The 21,931-nt window shown below is 37.4% G+C and overlaps 1 protein-coding gene across 3 annotated transcripts in view; it reads left to right on the top strand.

Moving 5' to 3' along the window:
- The window catches only part of Cftr (CF transmembrane conductance regulator), a 146,153-nt gene that overhangs the window by 6,139 nt on the left and 118,083 nt on the right, over positions 1–21,931 (top strand). For all 3 annotated transcript variants that reach the window (XM_021164958.2, XM_085840806.1, XM_085840805.1), the window contains one exon: positions 20,003–20,113. In XM_021164958.2, the coding sequence (XP_021020617.2) occupies positions 20,003–20,113 (111 nt within the window). The remainder of the gene's footprint in view (positions 1–20,002; positions 20,114–21,931) is intronic.

Here is a 21,931-nt window from a genome sequence, read left to right as displayed (position 1 = left end):
AGGGCTAGATCCCTGGGTACCTGATGTATTTCTTAGGGCTTTATTGCACTGCTAGTGAAATGAAAGGTGGGAGATTTTAAGCAGGCAGAGATGTGATTATTTCAAGATTGTTGCATTTTTTTTTTCTTAAAGACTGACAGAAGGGATAGAGAAAGATGCCCATCTAAAAGATGTTTGGGAAGAAAAATAATCATATTTTTAAATTAGAGGTGGAAGGTGAGAGTGAGATGAAAAAAAGAGGGTTTGGATGGGTCAGCTTGGGCGGTAGAATGGTAGGTGATACATCCTATGAAGTGGGGTTCTTCTATTAGAGGCAGAGGCCTGGTGTGAGGGTAGATGCCTATGCAAGACTGAAGTCTCTAAAAGAAAGTGCAACTGGCTTAAAGTGGGTTATACAGTTTGAATGAATTCTTTGTCTTGCCAATACTGTTTTTCAACAAATAATAATTAGTCAGAACTAATATGTTATTTGGTAGTGCTAGGCACCAAACCCAGACCCATGTCTATATTAAATCATTCTTCTAGTAAACTGCACCCCAGCCCCAAGTAATTACTTCTTAGCAAAGAAATTCCTAACACTTAGTTCAGACAGATTTGCCATCTAAGAACTCACATTTGCTTCTCTACTCCATTACACCTGACATTTAATACTCACTGTTTTCTTTACATAAAAAATTGGTCTCTCTCTGTCTCTGTCTCTCTCTCTCTGTCTGTCTGTCTCTGTTTGTCTCTGCCTGTCTCTGTGTCTCTGTCTCTGTGTCTCTGTCTCTGTCTCTGTCTCTCTCTCTCTCTCTCTCTCTCTCACACACACACACACGCACACACACATACAATTAAAAGCCATCATGGATCAGTGTCAGTGATAGAGTAAGACATTAGGTATTCCCATAATTCAGTGCATCAAGTACATAACTACAGTGTGACCTAAAAAATTATTCACTCTTTTAAGAGTTTATAGAACTGTTGAATTTAAGAGTCTGAGATAGCAATCCCAATAGCAGGGCCAAGGATTTTTGCAACAGAATTTGATGAACCAGATAGTCACTATAAGATGAGCTCATTATGGTGAGGATAATAACCTTGAAATATAAATGTGGCTTTTAGTGATGTGTTAATTATTTATTTATGCAAGCCTGTGTATGTGCATTTATTTAGCATTACTAGTGAGCCTCTATACTTGTCAGGTTTCTAACAGTTAACAGTCTTAGACTCTATATAAGAATTTATTAAAAATTCTGTTTATTCTGCCTAAAGTTTCATTCTAATATTTTTAATAATGCAACCTTTTTTCTTTGTAATAAGATGGCCATCACATTCATTTATAGGTTCTGTAATTATATTACTTAGTTTAATTAGACTAGGCATTAATTTTGATTCATAAAATCATTGACTATTTAAAGTAGTTGATATATAATAAAATATTACAGTTAAAAATGGACTTCCTTGAAAACAAAAATTATTGAATATTTTTAAAAATTAATGAAATCTTTCACCTGTGTTGTTAGCAAAATGTAACTTCATTTAGAAATGTATAATGTGTTAGTAGTCCTTGACTCGGCCCATGGATTCCCTGAAGTATGAAACTGCTGACTTGTTGGCCCAGGTGTCATCAGGGCCTTGGGACCCAGGTGTTTTGCTGCCACAGAAGGGGAGCAGAAGCAGTCCCTTCTGGTTTCACTCTCCTTTTGTCACCATTGTGACCACTGCTTCTGCAGAGTGACATCAGACACACTCCAGTGGACTTACAAACTAATTAGTAAAGCAGAACTGTCAGGGCTCTGCATTTAATGGAGACTTGTTCAGGGATAGTGGTGTGTTAAGATGGAACCCAGTTGTAAGTTGTAATATTTTATTATGTATCAACTACTTTACATAGTCAATGATTTTATAAATCAAAATTAAAACAGGATGAGGAGATTCTTGAAATTAGAACCTTCTACTTCACAATCAACAGCCATTTCTATAGCTTTTCTTTACTCTGATAAATACTAAGTATCTATATAGGTTCTCTGTGGAATATAACACACACATAACATGGAAAATATATTAAATATGCCAAGTCCTAGATCCCATGTATACCTGTTGATTAAATTTATGGGAAAGAACAACTTCTATGATCTCCTTTAACAAATGCTAAGGTAATTCTTCTTTTTGCTAACATCTAAAATCATCAACTCAACGATAGAACAGGTTAGGATAACCCAACAAGTCTTCATTGGGCTAACAACATCCTCTTCTCCTCCTCCTCTTCCTCCTCCTCTTCCTCCTCCTCCTCTTCCTCCTCTTCCTCCTCTTCAGTAAATTAACAAAAAAAACACAAAAATAGTCAACTTGCCACAAATTGAATTTTTCTCTTGGGTAGTTTCTGAATTCTGTAGTTTTGCCTCTGTCTTCCAGCCCTTATTAAGTACACTCAAGAGATTACATACATTATCTCAGTGATGTTTTTATCTGTCTTTGATAATTGCACATATAAGAAATGTGGTTTTAGGGGACTACAGTTTAGCAGTCACCAAGCTAAGAGATGTGATGTCAGATGTATCTTTAGATTGGTGTAAATCAGACATAAAATTTTAATCAATACATCACACACCTAGAATAGAATTAATAAATTATTTCACATGGATTTATATATACTTTAATTTTTTCTTGTGTCTGAAATAAATTTTTACTGCATTTGTTTATAGACAACATTAAACAAGCCATCAGTTAGTCTTCTTGGAAGGGCTTGTTGCTTTAACAACAACAAAAAATTACTTTATTTTATGTGTACAGTAGTTTTTCCAGCTTGTTTGTTTGTGCACATTCTGCCAGTGGAAGCCAGAAGAGGGTGCTGAATAGCCTGGAGTTGCAGGTAGTTGGGAGACATCTGAAGATGCTGAAAACTGAGGTGAGGGCCTCTGGAAGAGCAGCTCTTAAGCCCATCTCTTCTCTGAGCCATCTCTTCAGCCCATTTATTCAGTCTGTTTTTTAGCATAGGTCTTTATGACATCCACAGGAGGCAAGATGGAACTTTCCTCAAAATAACAATATCCTTATAGTTTACTTTCAGTATTATTTGAAAACAAAACAAAAATAATAAAAACAGACAATAGAGCAGGCCAGAAAACATGGCAGTAGCTAAACATTGTCACAGTAACAGCTCAGTTACAGTAATGTGATTCTAGCTGTGCTTCCTGTCCTGAAGAAAGTAGCTAAGTACTAGCTAGTGCCTTTTACTCTGCTCTCAACCCCACCTTCCTAGTTTCCATTTTCTCTCTAGGATACCAAGCTGGGACTTTGAGTTTTCACTTCCTAACCCTACTTCCCTTCACTCTCTAAGCATATCACAGCCGTCTTTGGCATCTATGCCAACATTACCACCCAGCACTTGTTCTCATCATTCATGTCATCTGATTTTCTATTGGTCTTTCTTCTTATCCACCTGCTAAGGTTGCAGGAAGAAGTAGAGACACCTGATAGATGGTTCTTCAATTTGATGCTTGTCATTTTATATATACAAATTTCAGATTTTCTTCATATGGTAGTATCTATAGTTCTTTTAGAAAGTGCTTTTATCAGTAAGTCTTCATGGAATTTAAATACTTTATGAAATTTCTAGTGTACACATGTATATGTATGGCAATAAAAGAATCGCTTTTCCACAAATAAAAAGATATAAAGTCCCAAATAACAGCAAAACATTTATATAATATTTTAAGCACTATTTTCTTGATTCCCTTTTCTGTGTTTTACACAATTATATACTTCTGAAATTGAATTGTCTTATAATTGATTTTTTTCAAACTTCTTTTTGGCCATCAGATCCAGGAATAAATTATAATACAGATATATATATAGCAATACATAAAAGTTGCATATTTCCTGTATCCTGTGACTTCAACTGATTTTTTTTTTTTTTTTTTTACTTTTGGCATTAATTTCACCCAGCAATGTTGACTTTTAACTTTGATTGCTTGATATTCCTTGAGAAAGAATACTTTATGATCCAGTTTTGGAAGTAACAGGTAATGTATACTTGGATGCTTGTCTGGCCCGCTAGGCATTGTAGTTACAGTAGACATTCACCAAGTTGAGTACTCTACCTTAACCTGAAATTATACACCTGCCCCAGAGGTGAAGGGTTCTGAAGGCAGATTTACACTATAAACCTATTCATAGATTCGAAAGGGCAAGAGAGATTCAGAAAACTAATTTTTACTTGAGTTTGAAAATGGCTTAGGCTAAAACTTTAATTATGGTTCCAAAAGTATTAAGTTCTTATATAAATGATTATATAATTTTAATTTCTAAAAACGGTATGTCATGTACATTTTGACAGTGGAAGTGTTGGTTTAATAGTGAATCTCATAATCAGTGTCACCTTAGAATGAATATAACCACTTTATTTTAAAGACATGATAATGTTACCTATGGCTTGTTACTTATCACTTCCTAGGTGTTTTGTAGCCCTGGTTATGCTGTGACCTTGTGTCAACAGGTGTACTGCAGACATGCTAAGCTGTTAACTGAGTTTGGCTCATATGTCCTATAGGGACATGCTCACTTATGCAATGTAGAGATAACAGTAAATATCACAGTAAGTTTCAATATTCACCAAAAAAGAGATTTCCGGTGAAGTTTTCCTATTTGTAGGACTATTATGGGACTAAAATTATCATATATTTAAGAATATGTAATTTTTTATTCCTTTTATTCCTAAAAAAAGAAACCAACTCAGTCACTTTAAAAGATATACATTTCAGATCAAAATTTTATGGGGTGTGTCTGGAGAGTGATAGATATTAGGATTCAAGATTTCAAAGACATTGAAGGTAGATTATGCTTATATTGACTGTGCCTGGCAATTTTTGAGTCCCATGCTTCATCTCTCCATACTTTTAGAAAAGTCTCACATTCAGCTTCTCTGTCAGTTCTTAGGAACCAGCATGTAGTGGAAGAAATGTGTACTTTGGAATCAGGCTTAGCTGGAATCCTCATTCTGTGACTTATTAACGTGTGTTCTTAGGCACTTAATCTTTCTGATACTCAATTATTCTCACTGGGATAATGAGTTACTTTCATTTCAACCTGGCCTAAGAATATAATAATATTCAATATTCTCGGAGTACTTACTTACTCTGTATATTAGAGTTCTCCTGAGAATAAGAATCAATGGTAAATCTATTTAATATATAAGATTATTTATAAAGAATTAGCTTCTGTGACTAAGAAAACTGTCAAGTTCAATACTTGCAGGGTTGTTTTCAGAGTGAAGACTGGGAAAGCCAATATTCAGGTTTGAGTTCAAGTCGCCAGGAGTTTGGTGTCATTTGGGGAGGCTGGTCTTTTTTGTCAGACTCACATTTTCAGTGAATTAGGGGAAGACAGCTTACATTAGAGAGCTTGTAGTGGTGCACAGACATTTGGGTTCCCTTGTGATTTCCGGAACCGAATTAAGACAAATAATAGAACAGTTCATAACAGGAGCTCAACCTGCTCTAACCTAAATGCTCTCATTTAATGTCAGTCTGACCTCCAAGTATCTTATCAATTGCCATAGCCATCACCCCGTGAGGACTTTCTGTGTCTTCAGAGATAAGTAGTGCAAGATACAGAATGCCTCTTTAATAAGTAAATGGTAACAGTCTTATCAACACTAAGGCACTTAACACCTTTCAACTATGTAACAAAGTAGCTCGCTCTTTCCTACATCTAACATTCCTCTCCTAGAAAGTAGGCACAACATGTCACTGAATTATAATTCTATTTCCCAAAATCCCTTGCCCAGTCTACAAGTTTTGTTTACCATAGACTTTCATCCTCAATTGTGTGTGTGTGTGTGTTCATTGCTGGGTTTGAACTCTTGGCTGAATGCAGTATGCTAAGCAAATGCTCTGAGGTCCTGAGTTACATTTCCAACCCTCATCTTAAATTTTAAGTTTATTTCAAGCATTCAGGCTACTCCTTTTGCTCCGACATATTTCCTTTCTGTTTAGGGCCCATGTGTTTGCAGAGGCTGCTATCACATAGTACTATAAACTGAATGGATTAGGCACCCAAAATTTATCGTTATAGTTCTAAATGCTACAAGGCTGACATCAAGGAGTTAGTTAATTGTTTTTTTTTTCCAAGGGATATGAGTGAGAATCTGTTCTGTGCTTTCTATTCTAGTGTTTGTCAGCATGCTGGTGGGGATCCTTAGCATTTTGAGATTTGTAGAGGTATCACCCTCCAGAGGCACCCTTTTCACAGATTTCTCCTTGTATCTTCAGATAAATGTCCAAAATCAATTCCTTTGTCAGGAAAACAGTCATGTTGTCTGGAACGTACTAAATGTGTTTACTCCACGTGTTTTGAGGATCAGAGGTTAGAGGGGGTGGATGGGTGGATGAGCTCCTTCATAGAAGCAGGGGGAGGAGGATGGGATGGGGGTTTCCAGCAGAAAACCAGGAAAGGGGCTAAAACATGTAATCTCTGACCAAGTACAAATCCTCAATGTTTACATTGCATTCTTGTAGAGTTGTTTTTTTTTTTTTTTTCTCCTTTCGGTGCCTTGACCAGAAGTAATGAACAAGCAAAACGTCCTTGCAGTCAGTGTCCTTAGGGTGCCATAAACATACTATGTTTGTGGAATTAATTACTAACAGATCAATTCACCAAGTTTCTAATTTGTTCAGTGCAATGAACAGGACAATGAACATAGGAAGATAAATTATACACTATGTTGTCCTTAAGAATTTAATCTTGTGAGGAAAAATAAGCAGAGTGAAATATCTTAACTTAATTCAAGAATTTAAAATATTAAGTGAGAATTATGTGCCATGTTCAGTGGACAGTGCAGAGTAGACAGTGCAGCTTAAACAGAGCTCTTTGTGCAATGTGGTATACAGTTTAGTGTACTTGGGGACCCGTGAGTGATAAAGGGAGGAATAGAGAAAGGCGGGGTAGGGTAGAACAGTCTACACAGGAGACTAATTAACCAGACTGGAGAGATTCCTGACGAATATCAATGCACTTAAACCTTCTTAGAAATAGAAGTCAGGCTTTGTTTCAAGGAAGCTATCAATTTTTATTCAGTGTAACTCAGCAAAATCAGAGATTAGCTTGCTCAGTGATGGTGATAGGAGAATCTTTTTAAAAATTAAGAGCCACCTTATTATCAGTGTTTTCATCCAGTTGAACTCCTGCAGAGTTCAAAAGCTGGAGAATCTGGCTCAATGTTTCCTTTAAAGTTCATTTTCTTAAAACCTAAATGGAAACAAAAGATCATGACATCTTGAGGAAAAAAGGAAAACAAAACTTTATTAACCTACCATGGTTTGTGTTAGGAACTATCCTTTTAAGTACCTGATTGCTAAGATGGCTAACTTGATCTCTTAAATTGCTCATTAGAAACAATGAATTAGTCACTGTTATTTATATATGTTATATTCTTGATTTTTGACAGCTCTTAAAAGGTTTGTATTAACATACATTGCTATGTGTAAATGAACATAAAAATATTAAGTAGAGACTTAACGTAAGGCCTTGGAGTAGTTTTATTTCATGGCAAATCCTGGACCAATCTGGTCAACAACTCCATTCCCTGCTGAATCTCAATTTTCCAGAGGAATCCGTGGTGAGAAAGGGGGAGGGGGAGCCTCTGTTTCCTCTCCTGCAGCTCCAGGGAGCTTCATTGTTTGTTCTTAGTGATACCAAGGTTTTTGCACAATGAAAATAGTAATACTTTGCCTCCCAAATTCAGGAACCGGATATGAACCTTAAATTCCGAGTCATGAAGTGTGCCTACTTACATCCTCCTCAGCACTAAAAGGGAGAAGGCATAAAGATTTAAAACTTCCATTTCAATTTGTTGCACTTTGCAGTTTTTTAGACAGTAAAGTAATTATAATAGAAGGTAAAAAGGATTAAAATGACATTAATAAACAAATTTCATATTTAACTGGGAGGTAGGAAAATATCCACAGATGAGAAGCCCAAATCAAATGCCACACCACTCTTCTAATCCCACTGGGGATTCACAGTGGGTATCAGTGCCTTAAAAGTGGTATCATACTTAAACAAACTTGGTGAAGAGGAGGTTAAGACAATGAGGAAAATTTCAGACTGACTTATCAGACTCGTTGATTGCATGGAGAACTATGGAAACTATGTTCACCACACACTGAAGTTTAACCTTGTCTTCCTGGTACCAAATTACTTCTTTTTGAAAACATTAACATTCTTATTAGGCATACATGGAATGTGTTTTGATTAAATCCTCCTCCTATCTCCTTCCCTCTCATATATCCTCTTCTTCCTACTACTTTTCCCTCCCAACTTCATGTGCTCTTATTTATTTAAATTTAATACCCACTGAAGCCATTCAGTACTGCCTTATATGACTATATGTGCATGGAGACCATCTACTAAACATAGGTATCTAGCCTTTCAGGAATGGGCATTCCTGAATACTGACTCTCCCTTCCCCAGCAGCTACGGATTCCCAATAACTTCTCAGATAGAGCTAAGACTTCATGAGCCCCTTCCCAGTCCATGCTGGGGTTTTGACTGGCTTGCTTCTGTTATTATTTTCATCTTAAAAAATGATATAGATGCCTCTAGTCTCTGCTGTATCATTTTATCTACCAAGCAAATTAATCAAATGAGAAAATGATCTCAAACTATGTGGGCAAATGCATTTTAAAATTACATTTGTGTCTTTGTGTGTATGTGTGTGCACATATACACATGCACACACACACTGCTGTGTACTAATGTATGGAGGTCAGAGGACAACTTGTAAGTCAGTCCTCTCTTTTTACCGTATAGTTTCTACATGTTGAGCTTAGGTCATCAAACTTGACACCAACTACCTCCTAAGCCATCTGCTGGTCCTAGAATATGTAGAAGTCATTTTGATGTAATGAATGACAAACATCTATCGAAAGACAAAAAGAACTTCTTTGTACACATAGTGAGGAGCTATTAAATGATTTAGATATTGAGGATCACAAGAAGTTGTACTTTGTGTTTTATGTGCCATGGCTCATACCAGATGATATCTGTAGGAATATACCATCTGTCCAGAACCTCATAGAAGTTCTTTGTCTCTAAGAGATAATTATGTTCTTTATACATTTGAGGAAAAGCCTTGGAGAATCAAGTAGGTATGCTTCCAAATATTTAGTCACTCTCAGAATGACAATCATGGCTCAGTAAAGGACATGTTTATTTCCGTGATAAATGAAAAGTATTGAATTTGGGTCTTTGTGATGCTGTCTGGTAAAGCAAAATGAACAAAGAACCACAATAAAGGATACAAAGTTCTAGAGAAAGGGAGAAAACACTGAAATAAATCGAATAATTATTTTTAAAAGAGCAGCAAGGAAACACGTATCTCCCATATAGAAGAAGTCTTTGAATGCCACTGTGCACAGTCCAGGTTTTCAGTTGCCTAAGTCAGAAGACGGGAGGAACTTAGGCCCATCTTCCACTTTTACATTCCGTGAGGATGTGCTTGAGAGTGCGTCTGACCTCTCTGTTCCAGAAGATGATTTAACACTGCACAGTGGGTCAATTCCCTGATAGCACAGAGGTTTCCATCTGTAAGCTTGCACACATGCCTGTCCATAACTCAGGAGCATTGCTACAGTAAAATTGCAGCACCAGGCTGTTTCCTGTCTTCCTTGTTCTTTTGGTTTCAAATATATTTCTTATTGATGATGAAAATATTGAAAATATTGAAATTATTGAAATTTGAAAGCCATTGTTTCTTTAGAAGTCTCCTAAAAGGAAACTCTCATGCAGGAAATAAGCAGCTTCATGGGGCAATTAGTTCTATTTTTCTTGGATTTGGTGTAGTTACAGTGATATCTGTAGCTTCATAGAAAGGCACTTAGGCTGCTTTTTCAGAGTACATTGGTACTTGACAGTAAATTACATCCTTTGTGTCTTATGTTATCTCCTAAGATGAGCAGGATTCCTCCCCTCCCTTCCCTTCCCCTCCCCTCCCTTCCCCTCCTCTCCCCTCTGACCTCTTCCCCTCCCCTCCCCTCCCCTCCCCTCCCCTCCCCTCCCCTCCCTTTCCCTCCCCCCTTCCTTCCTCTTCCCTTCCCTTTCCTATTTTTTTTTTCTATTTTTTCCTTGTAGCATTGCTTGTTGTCTTTAGGTTTAGAAATGCTCGTGTCCTCTCACTGCCAACGAACACTTCTTCATTTCTATACAATATAATATCACAATGCCATTTTTTCCCTCAGAATTCACAGTAGTTCCAAAATCTAAGTTTCTAGCTTTGAGAGACCGGAAATAAACAATGTATAACATTCATGTTGCTTGTCATCAACCGTTAACTGATCCCATGAGTTTTTCACAGACTGTGATATCATTGTCAGGAGCCATCAAAACAATTGCATATGTGAAAAGGATTAGAGTTTGAAAATCACCATTGGAAAGTTTCACCAGTTCTACAAGCATATCTCAGTTAGAAAACCCTTCCATTACCAACATTGATTTCTCAACCCTTCACACTGCATTTCTAACTTATAGCTTTATTGAGGTAGAATTTACACATCAAACAATTTACCCATTTACAATATACAAAACAATGAATTTTAAGCATATTTACAATTTTGTTAAATATCACAAAATAGATGTAGGAACCTTTATTCATACAAAAAAAGAAACTATTCAGCTTTCTCATGCCTATCTGCATATCTGTTTCAAGGGCCTTGTGTACTTGAAGCAGATAGAGCCACCTGGGAAGAGCCTACACTGAGAAACTGCCTTCTTCAGGCTGGCCCAGAAGCAAGGTCATTGTTTTGTTTTGTTTTGTTTTCTGTGGTTTTCGTTTGTTTGTTTGATTAATGATTCATATGGAAGAAGCAAGCCCATTGTAGACAATGCCATTCATTAGTAGGTGATCTTACAATATATAAGAAAGGAAATCCTGTAAGCCATAGAGATCAAACCTGTAAGCATACTCCTCCTTAAGTCCTCTGCTTCAATTCCTGTCTGTAGGTTCCTGTTTAAGTTAGTTACTGCCCTGACTTCCATCCATGATAAATTGTGATGCACAAGTGTAAGCTTTTCTTCCTCAAGTTGCTTTTGGTCAGTATCTTAACACAGTAGCAGAGAAACAAGCTATATATTTTGCCTCCCACTTCTTGTTCTAGGCAACTGTTAATCTACTTCTGCCTTTATGTTGTTGCTTCATACAAATGAAACAATTCAGTGTTTTGTGACTGGTCTTGTTCAATGGTTCAAAAAGTTGCCACTATTATTACATGGTTCATCACTTGGTTTAGGTATATACATGTTGTTAAGCTTTTACTTAACAGTTAGTTTTTTAACCATTTGACTGTTGTAAATAATACTCATATGAATATCATTTGGGTATGAGTTTTTATGTAGATGTATGTTTTTATCCTTTGGGGTATATTCCACCTAAGAGTGGAGTGGATAAGTCATGCTGTAACTTTATGCTTAATATTTTAAATATCTTACTGATTATTTTCCAAAATATATACACAAATTTATTTTCCCACTAGCAGAACACAAGGGCTACAATTTTCCATACATTTGCAACAATTTGTATGTTTAGTTTGTTATTACAGCGATTCTAATGGGTATAAAATGGAATCTAGCTGAAGTTTTGAATTGCATTTTCCTACTTTGTAATGATCATTTCATATGCTTACTGGTCATTTATGTAATTTCTATTTTGGATAAATTTTTATTCAGCTCGTGTAATTTTAAATTTTGGTTTATGTCTATTACGGGAAAGAGAGGTCCATTGGACTTGCAACTTTATATGCCCCAGTACAGAGGAACCCCAGGGCCAAAAAGTGGGAATGGGTGGGTAGGGGAGTGGAGGGGAGGGTATGGGGGACTTTTGGGATAGCATTGGAAATGTAAATGAGGAAAATACCTAATAAAAAATATTAAAAAAATTACCTCAGAGTAAAGGGCTGAAACCAATTTTCCAAGCAAAAGGTCCCAAGAAACAAGCTGGAGTAGCCATTATAATATCAAATAAAATCAACTTTCAACTAATAGTTATCAAAAAGAATAAGGAAGGACACTTCATATGCATCAAAGGAAAAATCAACCAAGAAGATCTCTCCATTCTGAACATCTATGCTCCAAATGCAAGAGCACCCACATTCATAAAAGAAACTTTTTACTACAGCTCAAAGTACTCATTGCACCCCACACATTAATAGTGGGAGACTTCAACAACCTGCTCTCAGCAATGGACAGATCATGGGAACAAAAACTAAACAGAGACACAGTGAAACTAACAGAAGTTATGAACCAAATGGATCTAACAGATATCTATAGAACATTTCACCCTAAAACAAAAGAATATACTTTCTTCTTAACACCTCATGGTACCTTCTCCAAAACTGACCATATAATTGGTCACAAAAGAGGCCTCAACACATACAAGAAAAGTGAAGTAATCCTATGCATCCTATCAGATTTTCAACAGCAACAAAAACAACAGAAAACTCACATCCACATGGAATCTGAATGTTCTACTTAATGATAACTTGGTCAAGGAAGAAATAAAGAAAAAAATTAAAGACTTTTTAGAATTTAATGAAAATGAAGGCACAACATACCCATACTTATGGGACACAGAGAAAGCAGTGCTAAGAGAAAAACTCAGCTCCCAGTCCCTCTTAAAAGAAACTGGAGAGAGCATACACTAGCAGCTTGACACCACACCTGAAAGCTCTAGAACAAAAAGAAGCAAACACACCCAAGAGGAGTAGACAGCAGGAAATAATCAAACTCAGGGCTGAAATCAACCAAGTAGAAACAAAAAGAACTATTCAAAGAACAAAATCAGGAGCTGGTTCTTTGGAAAAAAAAATCAACAATATAGATGAACCCTTAGCCAGACTAACCAGATGTCGCAGAGGCAGTATCCAGATTAACAAAATCAGAAATGAAAAGTTATATAAAAAACAGAAACTGAGGAAATTAAAAAAAATCATCAGATCCTACTATAAAAGCCTATATTCAACTATACTGGAAAATCTGAACGAAATGGATAATTTTCTAGACAGATGCCAAATACCTAAATTAAATCAGGATCAGATAAACCATCTAAATAGTCCCATAACCCCTAAAGAAATAGAAGCAGCCATTAAAAGTTTCTCAACCGAAAGAAACCTAGGACCAGATGGGTTTAGTGCAGAATTCTATCAGACCTTCAAAGAAGACCTAATACCAATACTCTTCAAACTATTCCACAACATAGAAACAGAAGAAACATTCTTCATTCTATGAAGCCACAGCTATACTCCCTTGGAGATGGAATGGTTTCTGTCTAATCAGGAACCTGTCACAATTTCCTTTCATAAAGGACTTCATAAGAGATTTTTTTCTATTTTTATCATATTTAATTTTACAAATAGATTTTTAAGACTGGCTGAGTGCATATTACTTTTAGCTTCAGATGATATCATGTATATTTAAGAGACATTTTACTATTATAGATTATTTTGATGACTTAAAAATGTCAATACCGAGTTGTAAATTTTAAAATAAATTCCTACCCCCATGGTGACACACCTACTTCAACAAGGCCATACCCCCTTGTCACTGCTCATCTCCTTAATTGGCTTATTTGGACAGGTGGCTGAGCCGTGTATTTAGCAATTGTGGAGCAGGGACTTCCACCCTCAATCTCTGGCAACAAATCATTTCATTATTAGAAATGAGATGTCATCCTATAAAAAATTAGAGTTGTCACAAAGAAATGGAATGAACTAAACTAAACAGTTGGGTTAATATGTGCTTGTTTAAAAACTAAAATACTAGAATTTTTCACAATAAAATCTGAACCTTCTCATGGTTAAGTGAACAGAACAGTATATCGAAGATACTAGGGTTTTTTTTCCTCTGAATTTTAGTAAACTTTTAAAAATACACACGAGTCTGCTAACTTATAGTTGATTAACTAGTTTCTGTTAGAAGTAGCCAAAATTTTGGAGACCACTATGTTTTTGAGGAATACCATTTTATAAGTCCATTGAGTATATACATGCCTGGGTATGAATCAAGATGCATAAAGTCACTTGGATATGAGGTGAAGAGCTATCAGGGATAATGGAAAGACAGAAAAGGAGATCCTCAATGCATTGCCTCCTGTTGTTCCAAGCGAACCACTGAGACTCATGAAATAACTGACTGACTATAAATTCCTGGCTTGAACATTACTGAATTTACACAAGTCCACTGAATATAATCAGAATCACTGAAAAGAAGAATGGCTTGAATTTCACATTAATACTGCAAAGTGTCTAAAACTTGAATGTCTGCTTTTTTATTTTTTATTTCTTATTTTTTTACTTTTGTTTTATATTTCTTAGACTGACCTGCAGTTGACAGAGAGAACTCACTGGTAGGAGACATTTGGTTTGATTTATTGGTTTAATCTCAAGATATAAAATCTTTCTCTAAGATGACTCTCTGGTGATTGCAGAGAGCTAATAGATTTTAGTTTTTAAAAATTCTTTTTAGACTTATAAGGTATATGTTGAGTGTTTGGCTGTATGTAAATATGTGTACTGCATATGTGCCTGGAGCCTTCAGAGGTCAAAACAAGACATCAGATCCCCTGGACCTTGAGTCCCAGATGTGAGTCACCATGTGGGTGCTGAGAATCAAACCCTGGTTCTCTGTAAGAGCAGCAAATGCTCTAAACCACTGATCATCCCTCCTATTCTTATATTTTAGTTTTTATAATTTACTTTGAACCAGTTTCAATTTGGGAGCATAAATATAGGTTCATTGTATTGTAACTGCCAAAAAAGCTAACTAATAATAAAATACAGGTGGTGAGCTGTGTGATGTGTGGGTATATTATACTACTGAATTTTATTTTGCCTTCAGTCGTTGATCTATGGTTCTCTTGTTAAAACTAGATGTGACTGTATAACATAATATCTTAAAAATTCTGAGATAGCAAAGAAGGGTTTTATAAAAGCATCTCACACATTGTGTTACTTTGAAATGAGCTGGAAGCTCATTTATGGGGATGGCCACTATATTTTATACATGAGCCAAAAGAATCATGGCTATATTTTTTCAAGGGGATAAGATGATTTCAAATCTGCCTGTAAATGCCTTTTGAAGCATGGTATTGGAGGGCAGTAAAATTCTACTTGCTTAAAAGGTGATGTGTCCAAGAAAATCAAGAAGAAGGAAGACCAATGTTCCTCCTTAGGGAACAAAATACCCATGGAAGGAGTTACAGAGACAAAGTTTGGAGCTGAGACTGCCTCACCGGGGATCCATCCCATAATCAGCCACCAAACGCAGACACTGTTGCACATGCCAGCAAGATTTTTGTGGAAAGGACCTTGATATAGCTGTGTCTTGTGAGGCTATGCCAGTGCCTGGCAAATACAGAAGTGGATGCTCATTGCCATCTATGGGATGGAACACAGGGCCCCCAATGGAGGAGCTAGAGAAAGTACCCAAGGAGCTGAAGGGGTCTGCAATCCTATAGGTGAAACAACAATATGAGCTAACCAGTACCCCCAGAGCTCGTGTCTCTAGCTGCATATGTAGCAGAAGATGGCCTAGACGGCCATCATTGTGAAGAGAGGCTCCTTGGTCTTGTAAGGTTTATATGCCCCAGTAAAGGGGAATGCCAGGGCTATGAAGTGGGAGTGGTTAGGTAGAGGAGCAGAGCAGGGGAGAGTATAGGGGACTTTCACGATAGTATTTGAAATGTAAATGAAGAATATATCTAATAAAAACATTGAAAAAAACATAAAATGTGATGTGTCATTTTAATATTTTCGGACCTATTGAGAGCACAAGGCTTCTGGTAGGTGGAATACACTTTTAAACTGTGTTCTAAAGATCATCATCCTTCCTGTCGCATTCCATCAGCCTTCTGAGGTTTCGAATCTCTGCCAGTCCTCATCAGCACACTTGAATCTTTCTAGCTGAATTGAACTGTGAACTAGCTGCTAAACACAGCCGTTTTAAAATTTCAGATTGTAGAACCTAAATTGTAATATGCTAAACAAAGGTTAGAGAGGTTGTCACTTTGCATTTATTTTGTACCTTGCTATTATGGTATTAAGGGCATTTGTGTTTATTGTCTTTGAGGAGGTAGACATACTAATATTTTATGCAGGCTAGTACTCTTCCCAGTTCTCATCTCTAGTAGCTAGAAGCTGATCATGGATAGAGTCCTTAAGCAGTGAATGCTGAAGGTCATGAGTCAGGTTTGCTTTTGTGTTCTGGAAAGGGGTTTATTATTTGTTTACAGATCACATCCCTACCCTCAGCCTAGTAGTTTTCACTTCCCTTACTTTAATCTAAGTTGGTGTCTTATTTTAATACGACTCACTCTATCTACTTTTCTAAAGCTGAACATGGTTAAATGAATTCAGAAGAATGTGAAGAAATCTTTGATGTTAGTAATTCAGAAAAGTTTTATGCCTCTGAGTACCATTTCCTAATCCTGGCAATAAAGCAACACCCCTTTTTGTCCTGTTTGCCTAACAGAAATTTAAAATGCAAATAACGTGCTAATGGTTGTGGAATTTCTTTGGCAATTGCTAAATAGATACTTTAAAAAAATGTAGTAAACACTTGCTTTAAGTTTATGGAGAATAATAGCCCAAATCACAACATCCCAAAAGGCCATCTTCCAATTTTTCAGTGTCACTTTCCTTCTGTGAGATGCTGGGCAATAAGTACCTAGCTGTAGAACTCTTTCTTTCTTTCTTTCTTTCTTTCTTTCTTTCTTTCTTTCTTTCTTTCTTTCTTTCTTTCTTTCTTTCTTTCTTTCTTTCTTCTTTTTAATTTTTTATTAGATATTTTCTTCATTTACATTTCAAATGCTATCCCCAAAGCCCCCTATACCCTTCCCCTGCCCTGCTCTCCAACCCACCCACTCTTGCTTCCTGGCCCTGGCATTCCCCTGTATTGGGGCATATGATCTTCCCAAGACCAAGGGCCTCTCCTCCCATTGATGGCTGACTAGGCCATCCTCTGCTACATATGCAACTAGAGACATAGCTCTAAGGGGGTACTGGTTAGTTCATATTGTTGTTCCACCTATAGGGTTGCAGACCCCTTTAGCTCCTTGGGTACTTTCTCTAGTTCCTTCATTAGGGGCCCTGTGTTCCATCCAATAGCTGACTGTGAGCATCCACTTCTGTATTTGCCAGGCACTGGCATAGCCTCACAAGAGAGAGCTATATCAGTGTCCTGTCAGCAAAACCTTTCTGGCGTATGCAATAGTGTCTGGGTTTGGTGGTTGTGTATGGGATGAATCCCTGGGTGGTGAAGTCTCTGGATGGTCCTTCCTTCTGTCTTAGCTCTGAACTTTGTCTCTGTAACTCCTTCCATGGGTATTTTGTTCCCCATTCTAAGGAGTAAAGTATCCACACTTTGGTCTTGATACAGAAAATGTGATACATTTACACAGTGGAGTACTACTCAACAATTAAAAACAATGAATTCATGAAATTCTTAAGCAAATGGATCGATCTGGAGGATATCATCCTGAGTGAGGTAACCTAATCACAAAAGAACATACATGATATGCACTCACTGATAAGTGGATATTAGCCCAGAAACTTAGAATATCCAAGATACAATTTGCAAAACACGTGTAGTACCCTTTCTTAGATGATGCCACTAGAGGCACTACACCATTGTGGCACCATTTTCCTCATGCATCCAGACCACTTTCATGAATATTCACTATTTTTTCCCTCTCACAAAATGACCAGTGAATCACAGTGAGCTGTGAAGATATCTAGTTAACCGTTGTCAAAGAAGGCTTTTGTTAAAGTGTAAGGTTTCAAGATAAAGGGAGAAAGTGAAACACTAAACCATAGTCAATCACTAATGTCTTAGCAAGGAATAGATAATAAATTTACTTAGTCTTATGGATGGACCTAAATTTAGATTAGCCTTAAAGGCAACTTACAGAACAATTAACGGCATAGGGCCCGGGCTAGTGATCAAGCCAGAGATGGAAGTAGTGTAAAGAATATGGACCCTTATAAGGGAGGGAGGAGGGTAATCATGAAGGCCACCTGGAACATAATGCCCTAGAGAGGTATCAAAATGTTGACATTTGACAAGACATTTCTTTGCTCTCTCAAATGACTTTGATAGTGTCTTAGTTAGGGTTTTACTGTTGTGAACAGACACCATGACCAAGGCAAGTCTTATAAAAAACAACATTTAATTGGGGCTGGCTTACAGGTTCAGAGGTTCAGTCCATTATCATCAAGGTGGGAGCATGGCAGTATCCAGGCAGGCATGGCGCAGCAGGAGCTGAGAGTTCTATGTCTTCATCCAAAGGCTGCTAGTGCAAGACTGACTTCCAGGCAACTAGGGTGAGAATCTTAAGCCCACACCCACAGTGACACACCTACTCCAACCAGGTCACAGCTATTCCAACCAGGTCACACCTCCAAATGGTGCCACTCCCTGACCCAAGAATATACAAACCATCATAGATAGAGTATGTTTTTCTGTTGCATGTTTATCTTGCTTCTCAGATACTGACTTTTGGTGGTTTAGTGTGTATATTTCTTTTTTTACATCATTAAGAAGTCTCAATAATGATAAATCTTAGATATCTCTGAGGTACAAAAAGGTGCTGAGGGAGTAACCAGTTTTGTAAACCACTAAATCCAGATGAATTTCTTCCTTAAGCAAATACACAAAACTTGACTTGCAGTAATCACACGTCTTTAATCTCAGCACTCTAGAGGCAGAGATAGGTGGATCTCTATGAGTTCAAGGTCAGTATGGTCTACAGAGTGAGTTCCAGGACAGCTAGGGTTACACAGAAAATACTGCCTCAAAATAACAAACAAAAAAATTTAAGCTGAGATATATCTCATTCTTTTGAATTTATTTTACAATTTTCTCCTTATATATTATTGATTTTTTTAAAATATATTTTCCTTTTCTTCTCAGCCTGTCTTCCTTTCATATTTTTTCAGGCTTCCTCTAACACACACACATACATACATATATTTCCAAAGGCTAATACTTTAATACTTGGTCACCAGATGGTGAAGCTGTTTGGGAAGGAGTAAGAGGTGTGGCCTTGTGTGTGTGTGCGTTAGAATTTCTGATTTTTGTCATTGTGAAGGTTATCCTGCCTGTTGCCTTAATAGTTAAAAGCAGCATGTTTTAGCAAATAGGGCTAATCTGCTTATTTCTTCCATTAGAAATTATATATTAAATTCCTAATAAATATCTACAGTGTAAAGAGAACAGATGGTGATTATTCATATTTCCAAGCAATGATATAGTGATAATTATATCAGCTAATTGGTATAAGCTACTCAATGTTTATACTCACTTTTTAATTTTTTAAAACTTTTTAAAATTTTTATTCTTTAATCCTTTTTTACAATCCGGTCTTTCTCTCCCTCTCAGTCTTCCCACTGACTGTTCCCTGTCCCCTACCTTCCCCTTGTCTCCAAGAGAATGTCACCATCTCCCACCCCAAACCCAATACCCACTCCACCAGACCTCCCTGGGACCTCAAGTCTCTAGATACTGCTGGCCTTCCCATGGGGCCACCCTACTCCTCAGGTTCCTCTAGCTTTTCCCCAATTCAACCACAGGTTTCTCCAGCTTCCGTATATTGGTTGGGTCCTAGTATCTGCATCTGACTCTTTCAGGTGCTTGCTGGGCCTTTCTGAGGGCAGTCGTGCTAGGTTCCTGTCTGCAAGCACACCACAGCATCAGTAACAGTGTTATAGCTAACTCATTGCTGAATTGCCCTAGGCTACATTTGGGAAAGACTACACTGTAATAGATTTCTTGTCTGTTCTGAACTAAGCAATGGCATCAGTTTAGAGATGTTAATGTCTATGTGAGTATATCAATTAAGATATGAATTACTATATTTATGTAAGTTGTCTTATTTAACTTTCATCTTTTTGTATGCATACAGTTGGTATAAGAATCATGTCTACATTAGAGACCTAATCAAGTGAATAAATCTGTCTGCCCTCTTCTCTTTTAGCTGGACCACACCAATTTTGAGGAAAGGGTACAGACACCACTTGGAGTTGTCAGACATATACCAAGCCCCTTCTGCTGATTCAGCTGACCACTTATCTGAAAAACTAGAAAGGTATGATCTTATCAATGACTTTACTGGCAAAAGAAAGATATTTTTCATGTCTTTTAAAGAACAGAAAGCTGGAATATTAGAGGTTCCATTTAAAAATGATGCATTTAAATAAAATCGTACTCTTGATGAATCTTGATCAACTCAAGAATTAAACAATGAAACAATGAATTAAAGATAATAACTTTCTTAAGAAATGGCCTCTTCTACAAAAATAGATAATGCATAGTCTGAGAATTTCTATCTAGGGTTGGAATTTATGCTTTTTTACTCTTTGTCAAGCATTCTTAACAATGAGGTACATTCTTTTTTTTTTTTTTTTTTTTTTTTTTTGGTTTTTCGAGACAGGGTTTCTCTGTGTAGCCCTGGCTGTCCTGGAACTCACTTTGTAGACCAGGCTGGCCTCGAACTCAGAAATCCGCCTGCCTCTGCCTCCCGAGTGCTGGGATTAAAGGCGTGCGGCACCACGCCCGGCTGAGGTACATTCTTAACCTTGTCCTTTTGAGACAATATATCATTAGCCCAGGATAACCCTAAACTCACTATATAACCAGGATAACCCTAAACTCACTATATAACCAGGATGGCTTCAAAACCTCTCCCTTTTTGCATTAACCTCCTAAGACTAAAGGCATATACCACCAAGTCTGGCTTTTTTTGAAAATATTTTTAAGTTGAAGATGTTTATAATGATGGTGGTCTGAGTGAGAATGGTCCCCATAAGCTTATATGTTAAATACTTGGTACTGACTTGGAGAGGCTGTTTGGGAAGGAATGGGAAGTCTTGCCTTCCCTTCCCTTCCCTTCCCTTCCCTTCCCTTCCCTTCCCTTCCCTTCCCTTCCCTTCCCTTCCCTTCCCTTCCCTTCCCTTCCCTCCCCTCCCCTCCCCTCCCCTCCCCTCCCCTCCCCTCCCCTCCCCTCCCCTCCCCTCCCCTCCCCTCCCCTCCCCTCCCCTGTTTGGGAAGGAATGGGAAGTCTTGCCTTCCCTTCCCTTCCCTTCCCTTCCCTTCCCTTCCCTTCCCTTCCCTTCCCTTCCCTTCCCTTCCCTTCCCTTCCCTTCCCTTCCCTTCCCTTCCCTTCCCTTCCCTTCCCTCCCCTCCCCTCCCCTCCCCTCCCCTCCCCTCCTTCCCTCCTTCCCTCCTTCCCTCCTTTCTTCCTTCCTTCCTTCTTCTCTGCTTTTTATTTCATCACCAAATTTATAGAATTATTTAGACTTATAGTTTTATGACCCCTATTCTGATAGAGTTTTTTAAATTTATCTATTGTGTTTTAATTCAAACGCTGTCTCAGAATGGATACATAAGTTCTAGTAAGATATAAATTCTAACCTATATTGTCTTTGATACAATTTTGTATCTCTTTATCTTATTTCTTATATATTTATGGAAACCACTCCTTTACCCACGTGGGAAGTGACTGAAGTTTTCAGTCTGTTGGCTGAGATCCATTGATTGACTCATCTGCTTCAATTTTGTGACCATGAGATTGAATCTGCAGTGTGAAAACCACGAGCCCACTCTGTGTTCCTAACTAACTTAAGAGCTTTGCCAGTCTGGAACTCTTTTCCCTCATTAAGTTTCTTTACTGTGTTGCTGGATTAATACCATCTACTTTTATTGATAATTGCTCTAGAGCTACAGATTTTTCAAGTCCTATGATTAAAGTAACAGTTTCTTTTCCCCTCAAGTCTATACATCTTCCATTTCATAGCTGACAATTCTTTGCTGTTCTCGTCTCCACTTGTTTATCATTCATTTATATATCAATGCCTGAAATATGGTTTCTCTTCAGACTGTTTCTCAAACTGCATAGATGAGGGAT

Source organism: Mus caroli, unplaced genomic scaffold (genome assembly GCF_978045245.1).
Source record: "Mus caroli unplaced genomic scaffold, Mus_caroli_1 scaffold_7, whole genome shotgun sequence".
In the NCBI taxonomy this organism is placed as follows: Eukaryota; Metazoa; Chordata; class Mammalia; order Rodentia; family Muridae; genus Mus; species Mus caroli.
The sequence above is the reverse complement of the archived record's forward strand: the minus strand, read 5'-3'. Positions and strand labels throughout refer to the sequence as shown.